Raw genomic sequence first — 21126 nt, forward strand, 5'->3', positions numbered from 1 at the left:
CATTCACTCTTGATTCAGAAATTTTAAAGCCTCAAGCTTCTCCAAAAGACTACATATGGTACCTCACCTCAAAGCATTATGTTTGACTAAGAGGAATGTCCAGTAAGGTGGGGCTTATAGAAAGAAAATTCAAGCTGTCTTCCCAGTTTTTCCTGTTATCATTAAATTTTTCATTTATTTTCTGTTTGAGTTAAGTGCTCCAAAATAATATATGTGAAGTCAGTACTTTGGAATTGGAGGCAGAAAACTGATCTTCCCGTTGTAAATAGAATTATTTTTTTGTTTCAGCTGTGGAGTCATTTCAATACCTTCCCACCCTAGAGATGATTACCTGGGTGTTAAAATATATTATTTGGAGAAATTTTCAATTACGGCTTGATCTCAAACTTTCTAAATATAAACTCATAAACTAATAAAAGATTAGTTGATAGTCTGGAAAGGGGATATATGAAGGTTTTAATCTTTTGGTATTTTACCTGGTAGCTCTAACCCTGGAAAACAACAGAGAATTGATACAATCAAGAATTCCAAGTATCTCCACCTGAAATATGTGTTTTAGTGTTCTGTCTTCAAGTTATTTTTATATATGGTCCTTTTCTTAACTGACGGTATGGGATTATGCTGTTAAATATTGCATGTAGAGTTGTAAGAAATGGTTTGAAGCTTACTGATGTTCTTTTCCAAGTGGTTAAAAAAAAACTTAAAGAAAAAAATGGAGCACTTTTTAATTTTTGGAATGCTTAAATGATTTCCTTTCTAAAGGGCAGGTTAATCAAGTGGACCCAGAGGTTGTTTAGGTGTTCGAATTTAAATCCTCTTCTATTTTGTCTTTGCCAAATTTGTATGATTCTTTGATAGTTCTATAGATGCTCTAGAGTATATCATTTCAAATTCATGTCATAATCATGTATGCTTTAACTCCTATGTTATTTTTACTATATTTAATGTAATTTCTTTTATACTCTGTGATGTTGAATGGTTGATTTTTCTTGGGAGTTTTAATAATGTTGAGGGCATGCTTGAATGATTTTCAAAGTGAAATTTACTAGTGCGATATGGTGACCTTCACTGCTTACCATTCTTACTTCTCACAGGGGTAAAACCAAGCTGGAGCCATCAAGAATGCAGCTCTGGGTTTTTTTAACCAGCCAGAGGCTCGTGCCACCACTTTTACCCAGGTTACCCAAGCAAGTTGTACATATATAAATATAATCCTTTTCTAAATGAACTTTGGCCTGCATGTTACTCAGCTACATTCCTTGCCCATCCATTGGCAGTAAAACAAAAACACGCACAGCTGCTCTTATGCTGAGTCATAAAGCATGGTCAGGCAAGTCTGGCAACCCAACTTTTAAAAAAAGTATTTACCTGCTCGTCTTCTTACATAGATTTTTAATAGAAGTTATGCTCAGTGAAAAGTAAAAGTGCATGCCTTTATGGATTATTTAATTTCCATTTTACATTCCAGAGTTTTGAACATGCTAAGAGCCTAAAGGAGATATGTAGGTGCTCTTTGAAAGACTCTTGCAAAAAAGCTTTCTCTTGCCATCCTGCCCTTTTTTTTATTTATTTTTCAATTACCCTTTTATTATATATAGCCTCAATGAGTGTACTTTGTGGGTAATTTTTTTGTTCAGTGCCATCTTAAGTTTTTCTGAAGGGTAATCTGCAAATGAAAGCAATTCTTTATTCATGTACAAACTTCCTGAAGGATGTCTTTATGTTATAACAATGTAAATGAATTGGAATGTTTATGTTTTGGCTGCTAGCAGCATGGGTATAATTTTTATCTGCTTCAATTTACAGAAAATAGCATTGCTTTATTTAGCAATTGACCAAAAGTATTTTGCATTTAGAATATGATCCCCTTGGAAATTCTGTTGTTTACCCCTAAAACTCATATGACTGAAAATAACAGGAAATATGCATTTGTAGACCAAAAAAATAAGAAAGACAGTCTTATATGTAGTATTTTCATTCTGAAAATACATCTGGAATCCACTTTCTTTATCTGTTGTTCCTCAGTCATTTGTGTTTTTGTCTCTGTTTCATCCAGACCTGCTGGAAAACTTTCTCCGGAAGAATATTATTTAAATAGGTCATGCACTGCAAACTCCTGTATAGGAAGAGAATCATTGTGAGCTCTTGCTCCTTTGGTGTTTTTAAAAGAAGGGACCTCCCTTGTCATGTGACTATGAAAATAAGTGTAACACTGTTCTGGGAGATCCATTTGGTGGATTTTTTATTTCCTGATGCTGAAATGACATTTTTGCACTAAAATATGCTAACCAAATTACGTAATCTAATCTAATTATTTTTCAAGACTACTAGTTTGTCACTTAGATGCAGTTCTCTCTCCTGCCATCAAAACTGTAAAACAACCCTACCATAAGGTTTGCTGCTTTGGAAGGAGCAATGATCATGCCATCCTCAGAGCATCCTCTTATACTTTGGACCAAAATATTCAGCGACTGGCACTCTAGATTCATGAAAGATAATGCCTCACATGTTGGAGGAATAATATATAAAATGAGACCTAAGAAGTCTAATTGTTCACCATTTAACATGTTTACACAGGGACTAGAAAAAATTTTTTTTCCTATTATGTATTAATTCTTCAGAAAAAACACGATATATGACTCCTTAGGATAACGGCTTGTTTTCCTCAGTTTCTTGAAAAGAGACAAGGTTAGTTTCCTTATTCTCTGGGTATCCCATTTTCCAAGTTCCTTTGTAGAGAGCTGTACGAGGGACAGGAGGTCTGGCTGCAGTACATGTAGGAGAACACAAACCAAATAGGAACCAATTTAAATGGACTTCATTTATTCTCAACTCTCACATTATTAGAGTATCCAATTTTCTTTACTAGGTCTCTGATTCTCTCTTGTGAAACATTTTTGTCTGCTTCCTAAAAGTGTGTACATCCTGAACGCTAATACTTAAGAGGTGGGAAGGGGAAAAAGATGTGTAGGGAAGGTTTGGGTAAGCAACGGTGGGATGGCTTCAGTGGGAAGCCATCTATGGTTTTATCATGGAGAATGTGTAGTCCTCAAGAAAGTCTTCCAATGGGATGGTGAGTAAAGGAGAAAAGAACAACGTAAGCTAAATATGTGTTTGGGGACACTGGTAATCTGCTGAGGGGTAGGTCATTAGGATTACTTCTGCCATCCCAAGAAAGAGATTTAAGATCCTACGATTTATAGATTGAAGACTTTTGCAATGTATTCATTATAAAGAATAAAATATTTTCTGGATAATGTAATAGAATAACAATGATACATTTGATTTTTCCATCTTCCTTATTAAGAAAGTATCACCAACAATTCCTTTGGAGTACTACAGTGGGACTTTGGTCTTAAGCCTATCCCAAAGCAAGCAAGATCATCCTTTTCAGTGTTACAATGTTAAGATTTTTCCATGTAAAATGACCCAGAGCTCTTTAAGTACAGATTAGAATTAGGATCTATGTGGGACAAAAGAATGCCATTCTTGGAGACTAAAATTTTTGTTAGATATGGAGTACTTGCTTTAATCTATATTTGAATTATCTTTTTATTTCTAAAACTCTTACTTTTTTTTGACTCAGATTAGAATATACCACCCTTTTTCTAAATTATATACAATATTTACTAATTACATTATTTTACAAATAACTTCATAATGAGAAACAAGTGTGCTTATTAAAAACAATAGGAAGTAAAGTATTACTTTTTATTTTTTATCCTCACCCGAGGATATTTTTCCATTTTTTGTTCAGAGAGAGTGGGAGGGAGAGAGAGGAAGAGAGAGAGAGAGAAACATCGACGTGAAAGGGACACATCGAGTGGCTGCCACCCGCAAGACCAACCAGGGCCAGGGGCAAACTGCAACTGAGGTATGTGCCCTTAGCGGGAACCGAACACAGGTCTCTCTGGACTGCAGGCCAACACTCTAACCGCTGAGCCAAACTGGCCAGGGCAGTAATGTATTTTTATAAATACTTTTACTTTCTGAAAGAAGGACAGTTACTTTGGCACATTGATGTTTAATAATAATGTATCAGTGAGGTAGAAAATAAAAGAAGTATGTGTTTAAAAATACAAAGTGAAATGTTTGTGTCTTGATGTTTATTTATTAGATCATTAAGCAATATATGATTTTGCCCTGCTTAACTCCTATAATTACCCAGCTCTTAGAGAAATCAGAAGATTTTAAATACTATGAGCCCTGTAATAAGGTTTTTGCTTTAAAAAAATGTTTAATATTTTCATTTCAAAGTAAATTATTGCCAATGCTATTCATAGCAAATAAAAATTTGCTGTTCCTGTTTGATGCCTTTGGTATCCTGACGTTTATACTTTGTTCAACATTAAATTTAACAATATTATTCAATCTACTTATTTCCCAATAAATAAGCGTAGACAATAAAAAGAGAACCTACCACCTAAATTTAACAAGGGGAAGTATAGAACTTGTCAAGCACAGAACTTGAAATTATAGATCTGGTTTTATTGCTAGTCAGTTAATATTTTGTTCTCTTCCTCATGTGGCCTTTTGTAGTGAACGATGCCTAGACTAAAGTATTACAAGAAACCTTTATTTGAAAAAAAATGTTAAGTGAATTAGTAATAAGAGTTCCATATAATGTGTATTTGACCATTCTAATTGGTGAATTTGCACTGCAGTCAGGATTAATTATAATTATGATTTTATCTGAAGCTGATGAGTTTTACATTCTTATTTTGATTTATTTGGTTTTTATAAGCACTTCACAAATTTTAATTGTTTTAGTCAATATATTTTATAGTATTATGATATTTACTTCATGTGATTTTAAGAAAGTCATTGAATTAAAGTTATCTAGAAAGGTTTTATAAATCAGAATTTCTTTTCTACATCTCAGGATTATCATTTAAAGTTTTTTGTTTTTTTTCATGAAGTATTCCAGTGTATCTTTAGCTCTACTTTACATTAATACATGTAAGAATATGACTATAACTTGAGCTAAAACTAAGTTCATGGTCATGAGACACAGGACACAACAATATCACAAGAACTATTTTAAACCTACAATGTTTAGTAACTTATCACATCTTGGTAAACATTGGGTCTACCTATGAAACATCAAAGAAATTCTCTAGGGGATCCTGGCAAAATGGGGTACAGAAGATCTAAAGTCCAGCTACTGACTCATTATGACTTTTGAAAAGATGATTAAAGTTCCATTTCTTACTCTAAATAGACACTGGAATGGTTGATGTTGAGAATTAATTGTGTAGCCTAGATTTTTTTTAGTATTTATAGTACTTTTATCTATTTTACAAGATTTTAAGAATAAAAACTAAATACTTAACAACTTCAACTTTAGTAATCCAGAAATTTTGGCTGTAGGCCACTCTGGATAGCTAAAGCATTCCAATATTGTGAATGATCCCCTTGGCGGGGGTAGAATGACTAGCAGGTTCTTTATGAAGACAGGGAGATCATGGGAACTGAGCCTTGGAGTGGTGAGTCACTGAGTTGCATGCTGCTTTTCCCTCACTTTGTTTTGGATTCTTCTGTTTGCTCACCCTTAAGATAGGGACGTCATTGGAGTGGCTGTGTCTTATTATTATTATTAGTCTCTTTATGCAAACATCCTATGAGCCTAGATTCTTTATTTATAAACCAAGTAAAGCTATTCAAGCAATCCATGGGGTAGGTAGCTCCTGTATTGTTCCACATCAGAGGGATGACAGAAAAGGATGAGATTTCCTCTCCTTAAAGAGGTTCCATCCACTTGCTGGGACTGTAGATCCATGTACACAGAGAGAAAAGAGAGAAAACATTATCAAAATGATTCAGTATTACTTTTCCTGACCCCAGAGTTAAATTACAGTTTACATTGTAGACTCATCTCAGGTCTGAATAATTACAACAGCCCTCCAAAGTAAGAGTTGTTGGTCATTACTTACACAATTTAGAATTTCGCAGGATCTGTGTTACTCTGCACTGTAAGTCAGAATATTATTTGTATCCCCTTGAACGTGGAAGCAAGTATAAGGTGGGAGGTGTTAGAAATTGTTAGTGGTGGATACGAGTCCATGTAATTCATTTACTCAACAAATATTATTAAACACAAACATTGACGATAGGTACTAGAGAAACAGATAGCAAAAGCATGCTATTTGCTTCAAAAGATTAAGTCTGGTGAGATGTGTCTTCTACAAATACAAAATATTTTATGTTATACTTTTGAAAAAGTAATAACATGATCTAAATATTTGACTTCAATGAAAAAGCATTTATTAATTTCATGTCAATACTAAGTCACTGCACTAATGAAAGAATTGATAAGTTGATATTATAGAATCCTCTAGAAACTTTTGACTATTTTGAACAAAGATTCCCTGGTATATCTTTTTGGTGACATTTCCCAATCATTGTCAAGGCACAATGCTCATTATGTTATTAAGTTCATTCATTCATTTATTCATTCATTAATTCATTTGTTTTTTAAACAATATTTGTCAAGTACCTTCAACATATCTGATGCAGTAATTTACCAATGCCAACCTGAACGTGCGAAGCTTCCTGAATACGGATTCTCGTTCTTTACTTGGGCCCGCCCCCAGGACTTTCTCTAACGTGTATTTGCAATGTGATGTTTGTTTCTAAAAGGCATGTTTTCTAATTCTTATTGTGGGTGCTCTGCAGTTAGGTCAGATAGGAGTGTGCTTTGGGTTTTTTATATACTACTTATATCATGTTTCAACATCCTACAAATGACAAGATCAGTATTTTCAGATCCTTAATATGTGACAACTTCATGTGAATCAGATGGGTTGGAATGAGAGGGTAATTAAGTCATTTTTTAGTCAATTTTATATATAAACAAGGCTATACTTACCAAAGATAAAAGACAGGAAATTAGAAAAAGTCTAAAAGAGTGGGATATTTATAACAAATCTCACTTTGATATATATCTTAAAACAAAATGTATTTAACTTTTATTTACAAAGATATTATAACTGAGTATTTGTCAAGTACTGTGATATACTTGATTGAATAGCAAAACAAATCAACAACCTACAAGCACCTCATAATATATAATCCTTAATTTAAATAATTTGCTGAAATTAAAAAATAATCTCCAAAGTAGTTCTAAGAAGGCAGACATATATAATGTTTATGCTTCTATCTTTGGTATTGTTAAATTATATAAGACGGAGCATTTTCAATCTCACATATCATCTATAAATATTTTACTTCATCAGCACCACTTGTCAAGTAAATATTTTATATAAAGAAAATTATTTTCATGCAGTAAAGGAACCATTTTCCCAGGGTAATTCATATAATCCTTAGGCCAAATGTGAGCAGACTATTTCTAGTACTGACTACAACATCTATTTGGCAATAGTTCAATATACTTCAGAGTGCATTTGTTCATGTGCTTACCTCATCCTCTATAATGTAGCTCTTATCAGCTCAGCCATTTCCTAATGTTATGCATCAATGGTAATAACATTGTAACAGGTTCGAGAATGTGTGGCCCAAACTACTCTGATTCCATGTGGCACTCATACCTGGCCCTGTGTTCTTTATGCTGATCCGTGAACAACCTGATCTGGCTAAAGTTTGTTGCATTTCAAGGTTTAAAACAACTTCTTTCTAGTATATTTTTCTTTTGGTGATATTTGATTTAACTTAAAGGAAAACAAAGCAACAACCAAAGATTTATTTCTGCCTGTACGAACGAAACAGGTAAGAGTGCCAGAGTAACAAGTAGTTTCCTAATGCACAATGACACACAGGAGTGCATTGGCCAAAGAGAATGCAAAATATCAGCTCTTGCTATAAAGCTAACAATGTGCTGCTCCTTTTGGAAATAGAGAACTATAGAATATATTTAATAACAACTGGTGGTATATGTTTTCATGTCAATGAAAAGTGGATAAATTTAGATTGTTGCTGTTTATGTGCATTTGATCAAATCTTTTCTACATTTGACATGAAAATACACTTGTGCAGCTTTTGTTGGTTGGGTCACAATTTTAGAATAAAACACACTATACCGTTTGCAAGCTAATTTACAAAAGCAAGATCACAGATGACCATACAACTCTGGCAGCTTGTATAAGCTCTCTACGGGATTTTATTTCAGAATCTCTATAAAAAACTTAATTAAAATTATTTAAGTTGTTAATACCATATTTTTAAATAAAAAACACCCTGTAGTGCTGTATCTAATCTTGTGACCTTCCACCTCTACTAAAGCAGACTGGCATTATGTTTAAGACATTCTTAAATTACAGATCAAGGAAGTGTATCCCGAAGATTTGAGGGCACACCTTTTGAATTTTTATATTATAGATTAAAGAACATATTTTAAAAGCTTTTCTGTGGAATTGATTTTCAGAAGCTAAATGCAACTAGTTCATCTGAAGGGAGCACAGTGGATATAGGAGCTCCTGCTGAGGGAGAACAACCGGAGGTGGAACCGGAAGAATCCCTGGAACCCGAGGCCTGTTTTACAGAAGGTGAGAGCAACAGTGCATCCAGGTTCCTTAGACTTCTGGGAGCTATCCACCTGTTCTCTCTCCCCTTCTTGGTGATCATCTGGGTCTATCTAACAACTGTTAATGTGCTTGTTTTACTTTTTCTATATCAAAACAAACATGATTTTTAAAAAGGTGAGATTTAATTTATGTAATCAAGTATTGTTACTTGTGTGGATACTATTCAATGCTTAGAAATGCTGCCCACTCTCTGGGTTTTTGGGTGGCCTTCTAGAATATCCAATGAGAAAGCCAAATCATAGCTCTCTCTCTCTCTTTGGCTTTAAAAAAGGAAAAAATTTAAAAGTTAAAGAAGTAACTTATTGTTTACTGTTTCATCAGATAATAATAGGTACTAATCAATAAGGGTACATTTAAAACTATTCCTAGCTTTGGCTGGTGTGGCTTAGTGGCTGAGTGTCAAACCATGCACCAAGAGGTCGCCAGTTTGATTCCCAGTCTGGGCACATGCCCAGGTTGTGGGCCAGATCCCCGGGGGGGGGGGGGGCTGCAAGAGGCGACCAGTTTATGATCTCTCTCATTAATGTTTCTATCTCTTTTCTTCTCCCTTCCTCTCTTTCTAAAATAAAAAATAAAATAAAAATATAAAAAAGAATACGATAGAAATATCAACTTCTGGTGATTTTAATTTTCTCTGTTTTTCTAATGTAATATAATCCATTGTAATAGTTCCATAAATATACAAAATTTGTGGGCTAAATGATTTAAAAAAACATAAAGAAGATTCCTATTTCTATAAGTGGAAGCCATCTTAAAAAAAATAAAGTCATTTACAATGTATTAGGTAAAAATGTAGATGAATCTCCCACCAACACAAATGAACATAATCAAAGAGAATATTCTTTTTCTTCATTTACTCTGACATATTTTAGACTGTGTACGGAAGTTTAAGTGTTGTCAGATAAGCATAGAAGAAGGCAAAGGAAAACTCTGGTGGAACTTGAGAAAAACCTGCTATAAAATTGTGGAGCACAACTGGTTCGAAACCTTCATTGTCTTCATGATCCTGCTCAGCAGTGGGGCACTGGTAAGTGACGTAGGAGCTGCTCCTTGAACTTGTCTTTTGATGAACCTCTGACTACACGTTTTTACAATAAGTTGTTGGTGAGGATGAGTGACATTGCATGATATTTTTTGCACAGTTGTGAAAGGCTCAATAAACTTACTATTCTGGAGTAGACCTAAAATGGAATCAAACTCAGAACACTCTGGTTTTTGTAATATTTAAAGAAGGATCTTGTTGACTTTCAGTCAACAGAGATAGTTTTCTTGAAGAATGAGTGCAGGCATGACATGGGATTAGCAGCTAAATATCAAATGGCTTAACATAAACTCCATTGCTGCATGGAACTCACCTGTCTTGTTCATGCTGATTCACTAGAGCCAAGCATCGTGAACGGTAAATAGTAGACTAACATAATTACTCACTAGTAGCAAAGTGAAAGCATTATAAACTTATTTTACGTCTGATTTTATTCAATGGAATAATCAATTTGATCAAAATATTGATTTATATAATAAAAACAGTGGGAAGAGTTTTCCCATTCAATGATAGAAACATAGTTGCTTTTCTTTTCTTTTTTTTTCAATTAATCAGTAGTTTTTGGTGAATTGATACAATATGAGGATATGGCATTGTATCTGGAGTCCACCTCTGATTTGATTGAGAATCCTGCATCCTGCTATGTACTCAGAAAAAAGAGGGTCAGCCTGTGTTTTAATTCCAAGTAGAAAGGCAACCAGGAAATCTCATCAGTGACTAGTGTCCTCATTGTAATAGCTCTTGGTTCTCAAGTACACCCAGTCAAAGATCATGGAAGTACATCAATAGGCTGGCATCTGAGGGGCTTCCACCTTTAGCTATAAATTGAGCCGAAAAAGCCTTTTTCCCTTGTGCTAAACCCTGCTCACAAGCCCAGATCCTCCCTTTTCTCCAAAAAAGAAAAATGTCCTTCATTCTTAATCCAGACCACCAACTTACACTCATGTAAGGGGGCTGGGCTAGGTAAATGTTCTTATCATTCCAGAGATCCCAGAGACCCCTGTAAATGTGTCCCTGCATCCTTTCCAAAGGGCTCTGAAAAATGATGGCAAAAGGAGCTTCTAGACATGCCCAGATTGTGTGTGCATGTGTATGCATATGCGTGTGTGTGTGTGTGTGAGAGAGAGAGAGAGAGAGAGAGAGAGAGAGAGAGAGAAAGGGAGAGAGAGAGAGAGAGGAGAAAGTGAGAGATTATTGTCCTGTTTCCCTCCCTAGGCTAAAGGGGCTCCTTGCTTTGATTTGCATTAATGAGAAGGTACATTTCAAGGACTGTGCTCTAAATAAAGTAGGTCCAATTGCAGTGACTTTCTGCTGTAGAGAGAAGCAGCTGGTAGTTAAAAATGTTAAGCTTTTTTGAGGTACCCTGATACTAAAAATTTTAAATTATTTAAATTTATTGGTTGACTGAAGTGCAGTCATTTGCATATAAATAACTATAAAGCAAACTGCAGCGATGGAAAACACAAAGGCTTCCAGCCTCAGGCACCGGAGAAGACGCTTGCAGCATGTATTTTCTAATAAGCTCTCAATTAGAGACAGTCAATGCAATGAAATTTAATTGGAATTGTTTTTACTTCCAGGCCTTTGAAGATATATATATTGAGCAGCGAAAAACCATTAAGACCATGTTAGAATATGCCGACAAAGTTTTCACTTATATATTTATCCTGGAAATGCTTCTCAAGTGGGTTGCATACGGTTTTCAAATGTATTTTACCAATGCCTGGTGCTGGCTAGATTTTTTGATTGTGGATGTGAGTATTCTTCACTTTCTTGTTTCATTCCATTGGCATATGATGATGTGATGATACATGTTAGTCCTCGAAGTGGTGCCTGCACATACCTAGTAGGCACTCCATAAATACTGTCTGTGTGGGCCCAGACATAAATGGTGATTCCCATTTTCCCAACGACAAAAAGTCCCAAAACATTTTTCTGCCAATGCAAATACCTATACTTTCATAGATGAAACAATCAAATGCTGTGTTATTTTAATGACTGACTTGGTTTCAAATTAATTTAAAATCCCAAGTTATACAAATACTATGGTTATGTAAGCTTTCATTTTTCACTCTCATGTTTAATATAATAACTGTATTTAAATTCTAGACGTCTTTTACATGGGTATCTTTATTATCACCAGAGACTGTTGAGGAATTCTTGTTCCACAGATGGATTACTGTTTACCAAGAAATTTGGAAGTCCAAATAGCAAGCAACACTTCTTGATTTGTATGATGACTGAAACAGATTGGCTATGAACTAATTATTTAAAGGTTTTATTAAACTGTATTGGTATTGAAAATAAAGTAAGATGGAGTGAGAAGTTCAAGGAACATTTCACCTTTTATTCACAAATATAATATCTTTTTTTAAAATTTATTTTTTCTTTATTGATGTTAGAGAAAGAGGAAGAAAGAGGGAGAGAAAGATAGAAACATCGATGAGAGAGAACATCGACCAGCCACCTCCCGCATGCCCCCCACTGGAGATCGAGCCCACAACCTGGGCATGTGCCCTGACCAGGAATCAAACCAGCAACCTCTTGGTGCATGGGTCGATGCTCAACCACTGAGCCACACTGGCCGGGCCACAAATATAACATCATAACTGAAGAGAAATTTTTAAATCCATGTTTATTTAGTTTTGGAGATTTAATTTTTTAATGTCTTTCAAATTAGTAGCTAATTCAAAATGGATAGAAAGGGACTTAGAGGCTTTTTGTCTAGAAAAGTCTAGAGGAGCCAGTGAGCACAGGAAAAGGAAGAGGGGAAGGGAACCTATTGATGCTCACCATCAACACAGGAAAACACTGGCGTTTTCAGGAAAGCACAATGTGTTTAACAATGCATTGCAAAGGTAATATTCTATTGATCTTAATAACTTCTTGGCAATTAAAGACATTTTGATATATAAAATTTGCACATCATGTTAGCAAAAGAGAAAAAATGGACACTTTCTTGGAGAAAATTATTTTTTACAGTTTCTGGTGAAAAGAATAATTAACTTTTAATTCGGTATGAGCTTTCTAATCACCAAACAGAAGAAAAAAATTGTATAAGAGACAAAGAGAGTTCTTTGAATTTATGAGAGAAATATATCTTTGTTTTATTTTTTTTCTAATCTGCTATTAAATATAATGTATAAAGTTACATACAGAATTACATCAAAAATTTTCTGGCAATAAAATGACAATAAATAATATTTAAAACCCATATGTTTGGACATTATTAACAATGGAAAAATATACCAAAACTATACCATTCTATTATTTGTATAATGAGTTTATACTTTTTATTTTCATTATTTTCTGTAAGTGGTTAAGATACATTGGTAAATTTATAATAAAATATCTTATTTTTAATATAGCTATGTAATAATAAAAGCATTAAGTCAATACTACTTGAATATAAAGAAATTAAGAGAAATCTTCTTGTCCTGCAGCTGGTATTCATATTACCTAACATATTCTGATATTTTCCTTCTTAGATTTAAAACAAACTACTATGATAATATTAAACTAATCAATACTTTGCTTTATAATAATATATTTATTGATCATCTATTTTGTTATTGAAGATACTAATTTGAATGTCATTTTTCTGTGCCTGTGGGAGCTTGCCATTGACCAGTGAGGACAGAAATGTATACAGCTAGAAGATGGATCTGTATTGGAAGTGCCTTTTACTTCACTGAGGGAGGAGGAGAGTCTTTGTGAGGGCAGTGCTTTGGGAGCTAGAGCTGGAGACCATTCTGCTGAGTGAAATAAGCCAGTCAGAGAAAGACAAGTATCACATGATCTCACTTATATGTGGAATCTAATAAACAAAATAAACTGATGAACAAAATAGATCCAGAGACATGGAAGCAGGGAACAGACTGAGGAACCTCAGAGGGAAGGGAGTTGTGGGGGTTGGGAAGAGACAAACCAAAGAATTTGTATGCATAGTCCATGGACAGAGACAATAGTGTGGTGAAAGTCGGGGTGGGGGGGAGGTAATGGGGAAGAGGTGGGGTCAATGGGGGAAAAAGGTGGAGACATCTGTAATATTTTCAACAGTAAAGATAAATTTAATAAATAAACTGACTAACAAAATAGTTCCAGAGGCATGAACACGTGGAAGAGATTGACATTTCAGATGAGAGGGGGGTGGGTGGAGGAAAATTTGTAATAATGTCAACAATAAAAAAAAAAAAAAAGGACGATAAGCAGGTACAGATGAGGGGAGGGACACCAAAATGTGCAGACACTGATGCGTGCCAACAGGGCGTGTTCAAAACACAAGCAGCCCTGGAGGTCAGCACAGTGCAGAGTGAGGGACAGCGTTCTCGAGTTGGATGAGAAGAAAGGTAAGTTGGAGAGTGAAGAACCTGAGATGCCACCCACAGAGATTTAGACCGACAATTTACTAAAAAGGAAGCCATCGAGATTATCTGTGGGAAGTGACAAGAACAGCTCAGTCTTTCAGGGAGAGAGATTTGGTGGAGGTGTAAATGATGGATGGAATAAAAAGGGGATGATTTAGAGGCCAAAAGACCAATTAGGGACTTTATTTTTTAATTATATATGAAGAAGAGACTAACAAAGCCTAAAAGTTTAGATTTTAGGGAAAAATATATGAACCACTTAAACTGTATTTTTATAGCTCAATTTTATTCCAAATACAGAGGTTTTCCTATTTTCGATTGCATGCGCAAAATCAGTGTAGAGTGAAGCCGCGAAAGTCGGAGCGGGAGGTGGCGAGGACGACTGTAGTTTGAATAAGTCAAGTTCTGTAAAAATTTTCTGTTTCACTTTTCTTAGAAAATATATTTTCCAAGTACCCATTGATACTATACTCTTAAATATATCTATTTTTATTTATCTGCTTTTGAAATTCAGGTGCACTTTAGGAGAAAATTTCTTTTCTTAGCTTATATAGTTTTAATGAGTTTTCTGAGTATTTTCAAAGGAAGTCAGCTATTTCTGTCCCACCTGTGACAGTTTTTTTTTTTTTTTTTCAGCTGAGGTTTTAAAACGTATCGATTATATTCGTCATTTGTATACATGATTGAAGAAAACATTGTTTTGGCCATTTCTGATTAGTTTTACTAAAATCTCAGCTTTTATAAATTAATTTGAGCTAACTAATGAGTTTACATCCTCACACTAAAATTTACATTAAAACAAAGCCGCTGTTCAGAGACCTTGCTCTTTCCGAATGTGTTTATGTTCAGATTCACCAGTGTTCTGCTTAGGTGCTTGTGCACATGTACCGAGTTCTAATCTCCCTGTCAGGTCCGCTCACTAAATTGAGAAATGATAAAGTTGTACAGATATGTACGTAAAAATGACATATCTGCTTCATTATTTTTCTTGCTTTACATTTAATTTACAAAAAAAGGTTCTTGTCAAAAATCTTGAGACGAGGACACGTATAGCTTCATCCTGTTTTGTAAGTTTAGGACCGTGGTTCTAAAACTGACTCACAGATCACTTGTTTTCTATAAGCTGTCCAGGTGGTTTTGATCCGCAATAGATTTTGAGACCTACTGATGTATTGCATAGAGCAAGGTTGAACTGTGTGAGCATTTCTGTCTGTGAATAAGAACACTGTGTTGCTTTTTCTGTCTAGGTCTCGTTGGTTAGCTTAACTGCGAATGCGTTGGGCTACTCCGAACTTGGGGCCATCAAATCCCTCAGAACTCTAAGAGCTCTGAGGCCGCTGAGAGCCTTATCCCGGTTTGAAGGAATGAGGGTAAGACCAAATGCTTCGGAGTCTGTTGAAATTGTAATGAAGAACAGAGATATATTTTGTACCTTAGAAATGATACATCTATGGAGAATTTGTGTCTTCCACATTCATACTGATGTAATCCACCAATCAACAGTATTTGTCAGATGTCGATAAACTTGACACTGTTGGGGATACTCACGGAACAGAATGCCTGAGTGACTGTTTCTTACTACAGTTTTTACTCTGTGGGAAATCTCTATCATGTTGTGTAAACTTCTGATGTGAGTCAAGATTATGTTTATTCCACTTATAAATGTGGAGGAAATCCCACTCACTGTAATTTAAAACCCCAAATCATTTCTCATCGTTTCTTGGTTGCTTCATATGACTGAAGTGTTTTGAGGCTTTCAAAGTCGAAATCTGGCCTTTTAGGTTTCAAACACAGGCTGAGACAGCTGAAAAGTAGGTCAACTGTGGAAATCTAACACTCATTTAGAAAGGTGGTACGAAGAAGAGGGACGAATTTGTGCTTGTCATTTGTCATCCCTGGGGCACAAAACCTAAAACCACATACCCTCAGAACTGAGGAAATGATGAGGCTGTGCATTAGTGAACTTAATTATTTAAAAGGAAATTTCTTTTAAATGATACTTTTTGTAATATATGACACTAGTTACTTAGGACTTTCTGTGAATGTTGCAAACACAACCAGAAATAAATGGTGTGGGTAGATGTGTGTGTCTGTGTGTTCATGTGCACATGGTTGCATGGAAAGATATTGTTAGCCTTTAAATTCTTTTCACTTTACCAATTTAAAATTGTGTTTTGCCTGGCCAGTGTGGCTCAGTGAATTGAGTGTCAGTCATCCCGTGGACTGAGAAGTCCTGGTTTGATTTCCAGTCAGGGCACTTGGGGGCTTGATTCCCAGTAGGGGGTGTGCAAGAGGCAGCTGATCAATGTTTCGCTCTCATTGATGTTTCTATCTCTCTTTTTCTTCCTCTCTCTCTAAAAAAAAATCAATAAAAATATGTTAAAAAATAAAATTGCTGCTTTTACAGTAGTAGTTTTTCTTGTAAAAAATGAAATCAAACTTTCAGTACTAGAATAATTGTTATATTTTCTTTATCAAATTTTCATGTTTAAGAACCTGAGTCCTTAGTTGTTCCATAGATTTGACTGTCTTGGAAAAAAAACATGTGTTATCTCTTTGCTAACCAGCTTGAAAAAAATTATAACTTGCCCTGCTGGTGTGGCTCAGTGGTTGAGCATCGACCTATGCACCGGGAGGTCACCAGTTCAATTCCCAGTCAGGGCACATGTCTAGGTTGTGGGCCCAATCAGTGTTCTCTCTCATCAATCTTTCTATTTCTCTCTCCCTTTTCCTTCTTCTCTCTCTAAAAATCAATAAAGAAAAAAATTATAACTCTATTAATATCTCCTCACATTTGCATAGTAGAGCATTCATTGTGGTGAATTTAAAAATTAAGTGTCAAGTCTAAGTTCCTCTGAATTATGACAGTTAAAATCTAGTAGTAACTTAACACTGTAATAAGTTCTTTAACACTTACTTTCATTTACTTTTGAAAGGGATTCCACAAAGGAGGATCCACAGGGCCAGAAAAATTGAATAACTTGCTCAAAGGTGCATAGCTTATTTTTGATGCAAGCCAGAATACAGATCTAACTTCCAAACTCTTTCTCCTCCATCACATGTTCAATCTCCATGCTTTGCTCTCTTTGCTCCAGAATCTTTATATGTAGGGTGACCCTACACATTTCTTGGGACTGTCCTGCCTTACACTTGCCTTCTCAGGATAGGTATCACTAGTGTTCCCGTTCACCCTGGAAATTGACTCTCACATTTTGAATAGTAAATTTTACGGTTTGCACGGTATTTTAAAATGGTGATATTCACAGGATAACATTACTTCTGTAGTCACATCACTATTTGTACTCTTAATTATTCTTTGCATTTATAATTAGTCCCACTCTTTGATGAAAGTTTGATAAGCATAGAGCCTTCCCTTTTGGCAAAGCATTCTACAACATAAAATATATTTTATACTATTCTGAAGTATAATTTAAAATTTTAACTGGAGCTACCAGAGACTAGCTTTTGCCCATTGTTTAAGAACAGATATATATTTTCTATCATTTGACTATTGTTCTTTTTATAGAGTTTAAAAATAGGTAAAAATAAGTAAATATTTGTTGTTGACTTTACACCTGTTTTTCCTTCTCATGTCAGGTTGTTGTCAATGCTCTTTTAGGAGCCATTCCATCCATAATGAATGTACTTCTGGTTTGTCTGATCTTTTGGCTAATATTCAGCATCATGGGAGTGAATCTCTTTGCTGGCAAGTTTTATCATTGTATTAACTACACCACCGGAGAAATCTTTGATGTAAGCGTGGTCAACAACTACAGTGAATGTAGAGCCCTCATAGAAAGCAACCAAACTGCCCGGTGGAAAAATGTGAAAGTAAACTTCGATAATGTAGGACTTGGATATCTTTCTCTGCTTCAAGTAGTAAGTAACCACTCTAGTCTTTCCTGTGATGTATTATTAAAATAAATCTGAAATGTTTTTCTGTACTTCTAAATACTTCTTCAGGTCCATCTGTGCAGATTCTCCCTCAAAAATGACTGAACCGGCTTTCCTTCACCATGTTGAAAGTGCACAGCTCTGCAAAGTTTATCATCTCCCAGGCTATGCCTTAGACCCCAGCACCAGTCCTTTGTTACTGAGATTTCTTTGTGGGTTCCCATTGTTATCCCCCATCCCTACTCTGAGAAAGTAGAGGCACAGGCTCCAGGGTGGGGTAGAGAAGGTGTGTGTGGGGAGTGGTGATTTCTGTACTCTTTCCCAGGTACCTGAGATTATAGGTAGCCTCATCAAGTTTCCACACACCCAACCTTCACCACCACCTTAACCAAAACTCCCCACCTTTACCCCTTCACACAGACAGCTACCTCCTTCCCATCTCCCTGGCTGCTTCTTGAACACTTTTGGGTAGGAAGATTGCTCTCTTGTCAATGAAAACCTTCCTATCAAGTCTGTTATGGCACTATCAATACATAACAATTAATTCAACTTCTGAAATGACCACCGTAAGTTATGTCCACATGCTCCCTGAGATGACCCACCCACACAGTACCCAACACTACAGGAATATTAGAAGGAAGGAATGACCCTGTGGGGCTAAGGACCTGAAAAAACATACAAAGCTTTTGTTTTCAGGATCACTATGTCCATACGAAAAAACGCAAATACTTAAAAGAGGAAATTGCGGTTGAATATAATGTGTGTTTTCAGATTACAAAGCTATTCAACAATATTGAGGAGCTTTTCAGGAATAAACCATCATGATTCATGATTAGTGATAATAACTTTTAGAACAGAAAACAGGGAAAAAAGCATTAAGATCAAACAATACACCATACTTTTCAACTTGTCTGATACTAGTACTACATACATGAAATTATTTCATCAAATTTCATGTTATATTTGGATAGGTACATCAGATACAAAGATTGTTAATTTCTTTTATGCTAGCATATTGTTATGAATTATCAGGATTTAATTAAAGGTGTATATAAAGATGTTATAGAAGAATATAAAGTTGAAGTATTTGCAAAGTATATATTATAAAATTTTGTCCAAAGAGCTTAGATATTAATTACAAATTATTGTATATACCTGTTTTGAATTAATCTTGTCAATCAATCTGATACTTAATTTCTTTTCTAAAATTATAACTTGTGAGGGGAAAAATAAATGATGTTACTTGTTTACAGGCTACATTTAAAGGATGGATGGATATCATGTATGCAGCTGTTGATTCACGAAATGTAAGTCTACTTAGAGGGAAAATTGCTTAATTTATTTTTGCAATGTTATATTTTAGTGATATTGTCAATAAAACAAAACTGTGGTCATTTATGAAGCACACGTATATTACATAAATAAAATATTCAACCTCATTTTTATACTCACTGTCAATCTTTTCACATATTTTCTAGTATTTACCATGGCACCTGGCACTTAAAATGTGTTGACTGAAATTGAAATGAGACGTTTTGTTTTTGGCTCTGATAGTTGTGGTCATTAGTGCATTGGATGTCCTCACAGGCACTTTTTCGTCTGTCTAGGGTTCCTTAAGCTTTTGATCTTCCTTGTAACAGAAGGGATCTGGTTAATGGTGGGAAAAAAATAAACAAAATACAAAACAAACAAAAACTTTAACAGCGCTTCTCTCTGGGAAATGAGATATGGTAGAAGAATGGGGCTTTCACAGTTCACCTTAGACACTTCAACACTTTTGAAATTTTTTGTACAATTTCCATTCATTTCTTACTATATGACAATGAGGGAGGAAATCACATTAAAAAAATTTTTTTTAAAGCTCTTGGTTTCTAGTATATCACCAGAGCATAATAATTAACCTTAAAATGTTATTTACCTAGCACCAAAAATCAGGTCTAACTCAAAAGAATTCCTGAGGGTTGTTTTTTTTTTTCCCCACCTTAGTAAAAAAGAGAGCACAAGAGCTGAAATCCCTGCACTGTATCTCTGAAGTACTATCAGGAATGCCACTATGGGCTTTTTAACGTAATAACAATAATAATAATAACAATAATAATAATAATGTATTATTAATTATAACTCGCTATGCTAAAAAATTTTTGTACATCATATTATTTAATCCTAAATAACAACCTTATCATGTAGTTGATAATCAACTCTATTTTACCATGGAAGCAAAGAGGATGAATGCATTAAGTGCTGGAACATGTTCTTGAACTTTGACCACAAGGGGTTCATAACTGCTTTCTACAGTAGTTTTCTACCTATCTGATTACTTCATTTAAAGTTCTATCTTTTTATCAATAACCTACATGACATGTAACTTACTTTCAGTTTCTACCTTAATAATTTAGCATACACTGTCTGCTCCATAATTCCTTAGCATTCAAGAGTTCTACAAAAGGTGGAATCAAATGGCCCATGAAAATTACGAAAGGTTGCTCACCCTACTCTCATGAATCCACAGAGAAATGAAAATTTAAACCGAAACGAGATATCACCTGCACACCTCGCTGACTGGCAGTATTAAAAAGTTTGACAATCCCAAGTGCTGCCAAGAATTAGCAGCAAAAAAACCCTATACTTTGCTAATGGGAAAAAAATGGATAAATATTTCTTTTAAAAGTTAGGAATTATCACATTATTCAATAGTTTAAGATATCCTTGAACACTGCAATTCCATCTGTGGCTCTCTTACAGAAACTTGTGCACATGCATAGGAGAATCTATGTACAAGAATAGACATTACTTTTTTTTGTATTAGCAAAAAATTGTAAACAGCCCAGAAGTAGAAGTGGACAAAAAATAACTATTATTTGGTAATAAAATTATATATGAATATAATATACACAATAATGCAGATGAATCTTAAAAATATAATAGAATGTGTCTGCTAGGAAAAATGCAGACACAATTAACCTTATGTACTTAGGTGTTAACTTTAAAGGAAAAGCAAGAGAATAATTACCATAAAAGTGAAGATAATGATTACTTATCCTGCAGGATGGTAGAATTTATGTTTGAGAAGGATGCACCAAGGGTTTCTGAGGCCCTGACAATGTCTTGGGTTGTGAGATTCACTTTATAACAATTTATTACATTTTAGACATATATGCTGTGCACTTTTGTATGTATTGTATTTAATTTAAAAACATTTAAGCACTGGCCGGTTTGGCTCAGCTGTTAGAGCGTCGGCCTGCGGTCCAGAGAGACCCAGGTTCGGTTACCACTAAGGGCACGT

General features: G+C 34.9%; 1 protein-coding gene across 13 annotated transcripts in view; it reads left to right on the top strand.

The window, feature by feature from the left end:
- The window catches only part of LOC118625450 (sodium channel protein type 2 subunit alpha), a 77027-nt gene that overhangs the window by 46161 nt on the left and 9740 nt on the right, over window positions 1-21126 (top strand). For 8 of the 13 annotated variants that reach the window (XM_036254476.1, XM_036254467.1, XM_036254466.1 and 5 more), the window contains exons 17-22: window positions 8381-8501; window positions 9413-9567; window positions 11163-11336; window positions 15197-15319; window positions 17547-17828; window positions 19097-19150. In XM_036254476.1, coding sequence (XP_036110369.1) covers window positions 8381-8501; window positions 9413-9567; window positions 11163-11336; window positions 15197-15319; window positions 17547-17828; window positions 19097-19150 — 909 coding nt within the window. Of the gene's footprint in view, window positions 1-8380; window positions 8502-9412; window positions 9568-11162; window positions 11337-15196; window positions 15320-17546; window positions 17829-19096; window positions 19155-21126 lie in introns of all 13 variants that reach the window. The other 5 variants (XM_036254475.1, XM_036254465.1, XM_036254473.1 and 2 more) reach the window with 2 other exon arrangements.

This window comes from Molossus molossus, unplaced genomic scaffold (genome assembly GCF_014108415.1).
Source record: "Molossus molossus isolate mMolMol1 unplaced genomic scaffold, mMolMol1.p scaffold_m16_p_11, whole genome shotgun sequence".
NCBI lineage: Eukaryota > Metazoa > Chordata > Mammalia > Chiroptera > Molossidae > Molossus > Molossus molossus.